At 35.8% G+C, this 12,276-nt stretch overlaps 1 protein-coding gene across 4 annotated transcripts; it reads right to left on the minus strand.

Annotated features, from left to right (window-relative positions):
* Positions 1–1,153: 1,153 nt before the first annotated feature.
* Positions 1,154–4,851, minus strand: LOC141724504 (beta-glucosidase 40-like). Of its 4 annotated transcripts, none has more exons than XM_074526672.1 (7): positions 4,664–4,851; positions 4,551–4,599; positions 4,035–4,413; positions 2,731–2,792; positions 2,481–2,596; positions 1,760–1,931; positions 1,154–1,482 (listed from the first exon to the last, which is right to left on the minus strand). In XM_074526672.1, the coding sequence occupies exons 3-6, from the start codon at positions 4,189–4,191 to the stop codon at positions 1,883–1,885; spliced, it is 384 nt and encodes a 127-aa protein (XP_074382773.1). In that variant the 5' UTR covers positions 4,192–4,413; positions 4,551–4,599; positions 4,664–4,851; the 3' UTR covers positions 1,154–1,482; positions 1,760–1,882. The 4 variants fall into 4 exon arrangements, 3 of the variants coding, with proteins under 3 accessions (XP_074382773.1, XP_074382775.1, XP_074382774.1); XM_074526674.1 differs by having other exon boundaries at positions 2,731–2,789; positions 4,664–4,848; XR_012576719.1 differs by lacking the exon at positions 2,731–2,792 and having other exon boundaries at positions 4,664–4,848.
* Positions 4,852–12,276: the final 7,425 nt, after the last annotated feature.

Raw genomic sequence — 12,276 nt, forward strand, 5'->3', positions numbered from 1 at the left:
TAATAACCTTTCCGTGCTGCATAAGCACACATCCTAGTCCCTTGTGCGAGGCATCGCTGTATATCACAAACTCTCCCTTTCCATCGGGAAGAGTGAGCACTGGTGCTGACACCAGCCTCATTTTTAGTTCCTGAAAGCTTTCCTCACATTTCTTTGTCCACACGAACTTTTCAATTTTCCGGGTAAGTCTAGTCAATGGGCCGGCTATCTTGGCAAAGTCTTGCACGAATCTCCGATAATATCCTGCTAAACCTACAAAACTCCTAACCTCGGTTGGGGTAGTCGGTCTTTCCCAATTGGATATTGCCTCCATCTTGGCGGGGTCGACTAAAAATCCTTTGCTACTCACCACATGTCCTAAGAACTGAACTTCCTTTAACCAAAACTCGCATTTCGAGAACTTGGCATATAATTTCTCATTCCTCAAGATTTCTAAGACTATCCTCAAATGTTCTACATGTTCTTGCTCTGTCTTTGAGTAGATTAGAATATCATCTATAAAAACTATCACACATATATCTAGGTATTTCTTGAACACTCTGCTCATCAAATCCATAAAGGCTGCGGGTGCATTGCACTACTAGAAAAATGCCCTTAGACATCGGTTATAAATCGATGTCTTTTTTTTTCAAACTGATATCTTCGCATGTGTAGAGAAAGGTAGGGGTCTTTAACATCGATTTTTAGCCGATGTTAAAGAAGCACATATACATCGGTTTTCTTAGCAAACTGATGTATAATTAGCCTTTTTTTTAATAACATGTTAAAACTAGATTGTGAAAAATGGTAATTAGGAGGTTAAGAAGCACTATAAACATATATCAAGGAAGAATATTAAAGTGATAGACATCAGATTCTTAAAAGAAATGATGTCTTACTTTGTATAGTACATCGGTTGCTACATAGAACCGATGTTAAATATGGCATATCACATCAATTTCAATTAGGTTAGCGATGTTAAATATGGCATATCACATCGATTTCACTTAGGTTAGCGATGTGAAAGTCCCTATTTACATCATTTTTCCTGTCAAAAAGGTTATGTTTTGCTTATTTTTGACATCAGTTGGTTAATAATTAAATGATGTTATATATATCCAAGATACATCGTGCTCTTCTATTAAAATAAAAGCTATATCAATAAAAAACAATCTTAAACAAGAACAAATATATACCAAAAAACTTATACATCAGCATTCGACCAACATATTTCTATATCTACATCTACATCAACATAAAAAACTATCTACTTACAATCACATTCCTAACCTATCTAGCTCACTAAGGCCGCATTCCCCAAGCAATTCTCCCCGGATGAATATGTTGTTGAACCATAAATAGTATCAGCTAAAGTAAAGTTGGTAGCATCACGTATAGCTCCCTCTTGAGCTTGTCTTGATAATCAACAAAATACAAACCAAACCTTGAGGTGTATCCAGATCCCCATTCCCAGTTATCTAACAGAGACCATACAAAGTATCCCTTCACATTGCAAACATTGCCAAATGTTATTTATAAACATTATATGCACTAGAGAAAATGAACTTGGCTTATATTATCATTTTTAGTAACTAAGGTATTGCCAAGTACTGTGACCAGTATTGCGAAGGAATAATGCACAGGTATAATTCTAAATTTAATATAAAGTGTATGTACCGATCTATCCAGACCTATCTCTATTACTTCCTTTTCAGGAACACAGCATAAGTAAATATAAGCTTCTATAGCAATGAAAAGGATGAATTATAAGATCACTTACCAGGAGCTCTACCAATATAAGCTACTGCCTTCTTGCTTCTCTTAGCTGGTTATCTCAGTCTCAATGCTTTTCACAAGAAAAAGAACTCTTTGTAGCTGGCCCTTCGCGGTATGGACTATGGAATTAACCAATCCTGTTAAAGATCGTATCTAAACATGTGTTTTGACACATACTTAGATATAGATCAAACAAATTATATTTTAGCATGTCAAAAAGTCTTTGATTTTTCTTTTTGTTATAGTATGTATTTATTTAAGAATTTGAGTCTAGAGCATGCCTTATGGCAGAACTTTTCAGTTGCATTATAGTTTGGAACTGAACAATGTATCAACTAGTGGAGCCAGTAAAGTTATTGAGGATGAGCAATGTTGCAGTTGTAATTCTTTATGGGGCTAAATTTGTACTTATGGACTGGTAAAAAATATAGTCTAACTAGTATTTTCTAATAATGAAACTATACTCTGCCTCACACTTAGTTTTTACTTTGCCTCTGCCACTGCACATTGTGATAATAAGTATATATTATTGTGTACCTTTTTAAAGAATTTAAGCCTCTTACATGTGTACGTTGTTACATATATGCGCCCTTTATAACTTTTACAAATTAAATGTTAGCTCTGAATAAGTGAATATGCCCGTCTGAAGCTTACTATGGGTTACTTCTGAATGTAATGGCATAAGAAAGTTCTTCCTATTTTCCGTTGATTTACAGAGATCTTACCCGCCCAAGAAAAACTCTAATGCTCGTTGTGCTGCATGTATGTCTTCTGTCAAGTTTGTTGCAGGTTCATACCAGAAACTATCAACTAATATCCCTACTGATCCTTGTTGTTTTCCCTATATACAAAAAAGATATAATGTAGTAAAAATTTCTGTTATACAAATACATGAAGCATGTATGAGTCAGATGGCTAAAACTGTTGTAAATGATCCACAATGGATTGCATTAATTGCAGTAATTTATTGTCTACCTTGTACTTTTTTATGTATATATCCATGGCAGTTGCATTTGCAAGAAGAACATTGTGACCTGCTATATAAAGTCCAACATCATACTAGAACATAGAATATGTTTGAGTTTGACAAATCATTATTTAATAACAGAATACAACGACCAAGCTTTAAACCAACATATTTAAGGACTTGCACAAAAGTCACGGCCATAATTAGTACGTTACAGCCTTATATTGAGTCACAAATGCCTTTCCTGAGGCACTGTCCCTCGACCAACATTTGGTATCTACCCCAAAAAAAGATGTGTTGATATGAAAAATACATGTTTGGGCAAAGCTGAACTCAGATAGAAAGCTGGAACAAACTTTAACACTTAGCACAGACATATTAACTGTATTTTCGTCGAACATTAATTGCCAATAAAAAGAATCTACACAAGTTGTTGTGACCAATATTTGCTTTACCACAACATCTTAAGATATCATGACTGATATTTAGTTAATCTTTAATATTTTCACATCACTTCCCCATTTCTACTTTTTCCAGATTAACAAACAGCTACGGAGTCTGGACATTAGAAACCAGATTGGCAAATAGTCAGAATGACAGATTAAAACACTGAGATATGTTGCTTACCAAGGAACAAATTATGGCCGACACAATTTCTTTAAACATGGCAGTCAAGTGGCCACATACTTCCAGATTAAAAAAGTGCCTACTGTAGAATGTACATTCCCAAGTTTTTGAAAACCATAACATGAAAAGGAGGATAATAGTAATGTAGAAGAAAACTCAGATTACTAGGGTTAAACCATCTAATTTTAATACATACATAGACCCATTTTGCATAAGCAACTACTTTATCCCTATCACGACCTAAAGATGACTGTGGAATAGGCTTGCAAACATGCAAAACTCCACTTATACATGGGTGCTTTAGATATCAACTATCGCCTCCAGATGACCAATATTAACACTGGCAGCTCCAAATCAAAAAAAAATCTCCCATTCGAAACAAAATTAAAAAAAAAATCCGAAAATTAGCGGCAAAATCGAACTAATTACTAAAATGCTAGTAACAAACTTGTAAAAATATCACTCCTTTATCCAGTAAAAAATGAAAAAAAAATGTCAACTTGCAAGAAGTGCTGATCATTTGTCACACACGGGTGTTCGAGCATTGCTAAAAACATTTTAACACGAGAACAGTGCGAACAATACAACCAAGTGCATAACAATAAAAATACAAGAAACTTAGAACTTACAAGTCACTATTACAATAACATTTATTTCATTATAGTAAAAGAATTAAGAAAGGTACCTGAGAGGGGATGATTATTGTGGCACCGAAATCGAGAAAGGAAAGAGAGCTCAGAACGGATCAATCTTAAAAGGGGTTGATTATGCAAAAGGGGTCTATGTTGACAGCAGAGAGCAGATAAAAGTGCTTTCTTCTTACCTGGAATATGTATATACATACATGTTATTTACATAAGCAATACCAAGCATGAAATTGCCACTCGGGGATGAATTGAATCTCGGTAAAAAAACATAATTAAAGGTAATCAAAGCACATGCTCTAAAGGGTTCCAAGTCGTATCTGTAATAAGGATTCCTGCTCTTGTACAACATTATCGCTAATGATTTCGGGGTTTTATCACTTCATTCTCAAGTATCATCCACCTCTCATGGAAAGGCCGCTGCAAAATAAAAAATTGATAATTACATAAATCTCTTTAGAATATAAGACTAGATGGAATAAACAAACATGTAAAAAGTTAGAGAAGCATAAACCTCAAATAAATTTGAAAATAAATTTAATAAAACTTAATCTTACCTAATCAAGCAAACCCAACTTTTTTCAACACTAACAAAACTCCAAAGACCTGTAAACAAAACTTTATTAAAATAAAAACATAAAATTTCAAAATAAATTCGAAATAATCTTACTTTTCTCCTACAAATTGAGTTGACCCAACTTCTTTCAAGATTATTTAGCACCAATCGAGATCGATTTAAGATTTAATCAAGTTTAATTAAAGGTTTGTCCAAATAGGGGTATAATTAGTTTTAGAGAGAGTGATTGAGAAGAGAGACAGTGAGAGACTGAGAGAAGAGAGAAGAGACAGCCAGAGAGAAGAGAGAATGAGTGAAGAGAGAGAAGAGAGAATGAGAGAGAGGGGGGAAATGGTTTTGGTTAAAGGGGGAAACTGAGAATAAAAATTTTAGTTAAGGGGGAATTTTTGGTGTATTAACGGGGGAAAGAAAGAAGCGGTTTTTTTTATTTTTTTTTAAAAACGATTATAGACATCGTTTGGTTAAGATACCGTTGTCTTACAACACTTTTAACATCGGTTTTGAAGTGACCGATGTTAAAACTGCTTTTAACATCGGTGACATTTCTAACCGATGTTAAAGGGGTGATGTCGTAGGCACTATTTCTAGTAGTGTTGGTTAGCCCAAACGACATGACTAAGAACTCATAATGTCCATACCTAGTGCGAAAGGAAGTCTTTCGTATATCCTCAGGTTTGATTTTCAACTGGTGATATCCTGTCCTCAAATCTATTTTGGAAAAGTGTACAGCACCCTTGAGTTGGTCAAATAGGTCATCAATCCTAGGGAGAGGGTACCTATTCTTAATAGTCAGCTTATTCAACTCCCGGTAGTCTATGCATAATCTCATACTACCATCATTTTTCTTTACGAATAGTACTGGTGCACCCTACGGTAACATACTGAGTCTTATCATCCCATTATCTAATAACTCCTGCAGTTGAGAAGCTAGTTCCTTCATCTCAACTGGGGCTAGTCTATAAGGGGCCTTGGACACTGGCGCCATCCATGGTGCTAATTCTATAGAAAATTCTATTTCTCTATCGGGTGGCAATCCTGATAGGTTCTTTGGAAACACATCCTCGAATTCATTCACTACGGGTATGTCCTGTATGTTGGGAACTTCCTTCTTAGTATCCATCACATAAGCCAAGTAGGTATCGCTACCTTTCTTTAACAACCTCTTTGCCTGAAGCATGGTCAGAAATTTTTGGGTCTGTCATTGACCTTTGAACACCATTTCCTTTCCATTTTGCGCTCTTATCTTTACCCTCTTTCGCTCACAATCTATTTGCGCTCCATTACTGGATAACCAGTCCATTCCTAAGATTATATCGAATTCCCTAACACAAATGGGATTAAGTCAACCTCAAAGACTTTCCCTTCTAGTTTTAACTTGCATTTAGGGTGTACTTGATTCATAGGAATTATTTCCCGGTTTGCTATTTCTACTTTTAATACCTCATGTAAGGGTATGGCGTTAAGTTTTAACTTCTTAGAAAAATATTGAGATATAAAATACTTGGTCGCTCCGGAATTAAATAGAACATTTGCACGTTCAGAGTTTAACAAAAGGTTACCTGCTACCACATCAGTGTTCCGGACAGCGTCCTGAACAGTCATGTTGAAAGTCCTAGCGGTTGGGGGCCGGTTGGATGCAGCTTTTCTCATCCCCGAGGCTGGGGGCCTTAATGTCGGGAAATCCCTCCTTATGTGCCCTACCTTCCCATAATGGAAACACGTTACTTTGGGTTAGGTACAGGTGTTGGCGAGGTGTCCGGTTTGGTCGCACTTGTAGCATTTCAGAGGGGCTCTTGCCAAGGTACACACTCCAAAGTGTTTATTTCTGCATGTTTGGCATTCCGGTATTGGGACACAGGGTTGGCTATGAAATGTTGCCTTAGATTGTCCGTCGCCCTGGCCCACGCTTTCACTTGGGGCCTTTCTAAATCTGGGGCCTCTCGTAGGTTGGGACACCACTCCCCTGACAAACCTGTTTGGAAAGCTCCTGTTCCCAGTTCATCCTCCTTCTTGACTTCCTATCTTCCTTTTCCTATTTTCCTTTTCCTTCAAACTTTATTCACTACCTGCTTCAACAATCGAGGCTTTCTGCACTAAGGTGGCATAATCTGTCAGTTCTAGTACTGCTACTCAGTTCTGGATCCACTATTTCAGACCAAGCTGAAATCTTCGTGCTTTCTTCTCTTCAGTATTCACAAACTCAGGTACAAATTGTGATAACTCAGTAAACTTGGCCTCATACTCCGCCATAGTCATCTTATCTTGTTTCAGCTCTAGGACCTTAATCTCCATCTGAGTCTCCATGAACCTAGGGAAATACTTGTCTAAGAACAATCGGGTAAATCTATCGCATGGAATCACAACATCAGTCTCGCGGTTTCTTTTGGACTCCCACCAGTACTAAGCTTCCCTCTTCATCATGTAAGAGGCGAAAATGGTCTTGTGTCATTCTTCTACACCTAGTATTTCGAAGGACTTTTCTATTTCTCTGAGCCAGGCCCATGCCTTAACGGGGTCGGCAAATCCTAGAAACTCTGAGGGTTTGAGGGACTTGAATTCCCTGAAGGCAGTGGCCGCAGTCTGATGGGAAATATGCGGCTGTGGTGGAATGGGCTGTTGGTTCAGATTTGCCCTTAAAAGTTCCATAAATTCATTCATGGGATTCCCTCCCTGATGGGTATCATCAGCTTCTTCTTCTACATACTCTTCTTCATCATACTCATTATAGTCTAGGTCTTCTTCACTTTCCTTATTCACTATGTGGTCAGGTCCATTTCGTTGTTGGTTAACAGATTCTGCGGGACGTGCCCTGGTTCCTCTTCTACGGGGTGACATCATTACTGATAATGAAAATATGTTAATACAATTGCAATTTTTTTTCATTTGGATTAATTTATTCGTAGGTAAGCATGTCAGTTGTTATCTAGCATGTCTTTAACAAGTGCAATAATATGGGCAACAATTTCTTAATAACTTCTAGATATATATTATAGGGTCTCCCAGTTTAAATTTAGGGACAAAACAACCATCTGAGTTCATACATGATCCTGAATATAATATACCAACTACTTGGTCCTGAATACTGAAATACAAATAAATACACCGGGTACCCTGAAAGGCTAGGAATGCTATCTACTACTAGCTATCCTAAAAAAATTGGTGACAAGTCACCCAGCCCTTTACAAGGTCTATAAATAGTCGTTCTCCTCTCAGCCACTGTCACTGCGCGTGAGGTCTCGAAACCTCCTCATCGCTCCTGCCAATATCAGCTCTGCATCAACTACGAGGATGTTGTTGGGTTTTGAGCACATAAACGCAACAAAAACAGTAATTAAAAATGTGAAAAATCAGAATTTTCGAAACCCACCGCAGGATCCATGGAAAATATAGATATTTAACTCGTAGATCAGATTGTTTACCTTAAGAAGCTTTACAAATTGGTTGACTAATGGATATCCAAAGCTTCTTCAATCACCACGCATCTCGCTCTCGCGATCTACGCTCTATTGGTATCCACACGAATGCTTGAACGCAAGGACTGAATGTGTACTAGCACAAACTCGTTTCTTCTTTCTCTCTCCATCTTCTCCCTTGATGGCTAGGGTTTTAGTAAAAGTCTTGCATGCAAAATCAGCCACACAAGAGATATTATATAGAGAGTAGAAAAATGAATTATAACTCTTAACTAATTATGAGTTATTATTAATTCGAAATTCATGTTTGTATTATAATTAAGTCTCACTTAATTATTTAAAAAATAAATTTCATAATTAATATTAGTAAATTCGAATATCATTATTTATCTAATTAATTAAGTCAAACTTAATTAATATTATAAATAATTCAAATTACTTTAATTTGGTTTAAATCCAATTTAAATTAAATAATCCTTTAAGCATTCTTTGTGTGTGACCCTATAGGTTATTATTATGTTGGCAACGAATTTTAAATCTAATTTAAAATCTTAAATAATGAGCGGCATCTAGTAATACATCATTGCTACCCAAGTAATAAGAATTAAATTGGTGATCGATTAAACCTTTCGTGAATAACGTACAATGTAATATAATCCCTTTAACCAAATATTATAGATTAAACTAGAGGCATGTAATGTGTCATCCTCATCATAGTTTAATCCAAGTTTCCTTGATCAATGAGTAGACTATCATATCAAATCAATATTTGAGCGTGACCACGCATTTCATAGTCTAGCTCACACAAGAGGCCAATAATATCACTCCTAAAATAGGAGGGTTAAATCCCCTAGATCATTCATATTTCTCATACGATTCATAATATACCCAATGTGCACTTTTATCATTACCCGGTCAAGGATAACTTTTAATGAAATCAATGTATATTAATTCTCGTATAGAAATATAATGACTTCAGGTCTAAGGACCATTACATCATTATCACTGTGAGAATTACTTATGACACAACAGACATGTAGAATATCACATCGGGTATGTCCAACACCATGTACATATACATATGCCTGTGTCTTTTACTTTAGTATCACTATACCTATGATCAATGAGATGTGATCATCAGTCAACAAACACACCAGTCTTAATACATTATTATTGTCCCATAATAATAATACTCGACCAAGGACCTTTAGGAATATTGATACTATTCTCATAATCTCATTTCTAAGTCACATACTTAGAGATATAGAATTGCATATCATATTCCAAGGACATTTATTAATCTAACATTTATATTGCAGTAAATTAAGAATTAATAAGTTATAAAGGGAATAATCGATAGAACATAAACATTAATAATCCAAATGTCTTAAAATAAAACATTATAGTGTTGTCTCTAGGGCACAAACACTAACAATCTCCCACTTGCACTAGAGCCAATCACCCATGTATCTAATACTCATGGAACTAGTATGACAATCGTGCTTCTGCTGCGACAAAGCCTTAGTCGGTGGGTATGCAACACTATCATTACTATGCACTTTACATTTATATCTCCTTGATCATTAATCTCATTAATAAGGTGATATCGCTTAAGGACATGCCTAAACAATCTCCTTACATGTTTCAAAAATATCAATATATTCGGCTTCCATTATAGAATCATCAATGTTCTTGTTGTGAACTATTCCAGCTAACATCACTTATATTTAGACAAAACACAAACCATACATAGACACATAATCATCCTTGTCTATCCAGAAATTAGGTTCAGAAACTAGCATCAGTGTAACCCTTTACAACTAGTTCCCTATCTTCTCCGTACACCAAAAATAAATCTTTAGTCCTCTTTAAGTATGTAAGAATATTCTTGAAAACTATCCAGTGACCCTCACCTAGATTAGACCGGTATCTGATCATCATGCTCAAGGCATACGAAACATCAGGATAAACACATTTCATTGTACATATTATAGATCCAATTGCTGACGCATCTGAAACTTTCTCAAACGGCCCTTATCATCTAATGATTTAGGGGGCAATTATCTTTTGAGTTCAGTATCCCATGAGACATCGAAACATATTCTTTCTTTGTCTCTTGCATCATAAAATGATGTAACACTTTATCAATGTATGTACTCCGACTAGGTCGATTAATCTCTTTAATCTATCATTATAGATCTTGATCCCTAATATATAGGTAGCATCGCCTATGTATTTAATCGAGAAACTATTTCTCAACCAAGTCTTAACAGCCTGTAGAGAAGGTATGTCATTCCATATCTGTTATATGTCATCTACATATAATACTGTCACATGGCTCCCACTAACCTTCTTGCAAACACATGGTTCATCTTCGTTTTGAATAAAGACAAACTCTTTGACCATTTTATCAAAATGAATATTCATTCTCCTTAAGGCTTGCTTCAATCTATAAATAGATAGAAGCAACTTACAAACTATCTTTGCAAACTTTGGATCGACAAAACCCTCAGGTTGTATCATATATACATCCTCTTCAATGCTCCCATATAAGAAAGCAGTTTTGACATCCATTTGCCAAATCTCATAGTTAAAGTAAGCAGTTATTGCTAGCAAAATCCCGATGGACTTGATCATAGTAACCGGTGAAAAAGTCTCATCATAGCCTATACCATGAATTTGTTTGAAACTTTTTACCGCTAGCGCGTCTTATAGGTCTGTACTTTACCATCCATGTAAGTTTTCTTCTTGAAAACCCACTTGTACCCTACCCCTTCGAGTGGATCAACTAAAGCCAATACTTTATTTTGATACATGGATTCCATCTCGGATTTCATGGCCTCTAGCCATCTCTCGGAGTCTAAACTATTCATAGCATCTTGGTAGGTGAGAGGCTTATTATTATCCGTAAGCATCACCTCACCATCTTGAGTCAAAAGAAATTCATAATTTCTCCCGGGCTCATGGTGAATCCTACTAGATCTATGAATAACCTGTGTTTCTTGGACATGATTACTTTTAACATTTTGATGTACATCCTGATCTTATTCCAACTCTGGTTCAATGTTATCATGTGGTTCTCAATCTTCATTGATATGTATTATCCTCCCACTGATTTTCTTAGAAAGTAGTTCTCCCTCAAGAAATACAGCGGCCCGAGCAACAAACACTTTGTTCTCGGAAGGATTATAAAAATTATACCCTAGTCTCACTTGGGTATCCCACAAAATAGCATCTATCTAATTTTGGTCCAAGCTTCTCAGAGGCTAAACATTTTACAAATGCTTCACGTCCCCAAATTTTCATAAATGACATGCTATGACATTTATCACTTTATATCTCATACGGAGTATTTCGACCCGCTTTAGTCGGAACTTGGTTAAGTGTATATGCAGTCGTTTCTAAAGCATAACCCTAGAAACTGAATGGAAGATTCACTTGACTCATCATCGATCGCACTATGTCCAACAAGGTACGATTTCTCCTCTGAGAATCTCTATTCCATTGAGGTGTTCCAGAAGGAGTAAGTTATGATACACTATCACACTCCTTCAAGAAACTCTTGAAATTGAGGTTTAAGTATTCTCCTACATGATCTGATCATAAAATTTTTATATTTTTCCCTTGTTTGCTTTTATACTTCGGCCTTATATTCTTTGAACATTTCAAAAGAATCGGATTTGTTCTTCATAAGAACTACATATCCATATCTACTAAAATCATCAGTAAATGTCATGAAGTAGTATAAGCCACCCCTTGCCATCATACGCATTCAACCACATACATCATTATATATAAGTCATAATCGTTCGGTGGCCCTTTTACCTGATCAGGTAAAAGAAGCTTTAGTCATTTTGCCAATGAGACAAAGTTCGCATCTTCCGTATGATTCAAAATCAAACTTATCCAAGTATCCATATATATGTAACTCAGAAATGCGTTTCTCATTAATATGGCTTAATGACAATGGTATAGGTAATGTTTGATTTGAGTCATCTTAGAACATATAAATTGTTAACTAATTGTGCAACATTATAGACCTTATCATTAAAACAAAATAAACAACTATTGTTTATTTAATTAAAATGAAAACCTTTCTTGTCCTGACAATAAATTGATTTAATGTATCCCCTAAAGGCAGGCACGTAATAACAATTTATCAAGTTCTCAATCTCGCCTATATGGGCAAAATTAGGTATCGAGTTCCTTCAACTAGAGAAATAACTTTTGCTCCAATTCTAACCTGATACCTGAAGCTTGACCATTGCAAGTCTTCTTCTTTAGATCTTCCAA

Source organism: Apium graveolens, chromosome 5 (genome assembly GCF_009905375.1).
Source record: "Apium graveolens cultivar Ventura chromosome 5, ASM990537v1, whole genome shotgun sequence".
Taxonomy (NCBI): domain Eukaryota; kingdom Viridiplantae; phylum Streptophyta; class Magnoliopsida; order Apiales; family Apiaceae; genus Apium; species Apium graveolens.

What these genes read in the sequence shown, in the direction of transcription:
- LOC141724504 (XM_074526672.1), bottom strand. Translation starts at nt 4,191, where the DNA reads ATGTATATACATATTCCAGGTAAGAAGAAAGCACTTTTATCTGCTCTC. An exon ending in TATACATAAAAAAGTACAAG is followed by an intron (nt 2,597 to 2,730) that starts GTAGACAATAAA and finishes TTTTGTATATAG; the next exon opens with GGAAAACAACAAGGATCAGT. An exon ending in TTAGAGTTTTTCTTGGGCGG is followed by an intron (nt 1,932 to 2,480) that starts GTAAGATCTCTG and finishes TCTATATCTAAG; the next exon opens with TATGTGTCAAAACACATGTT.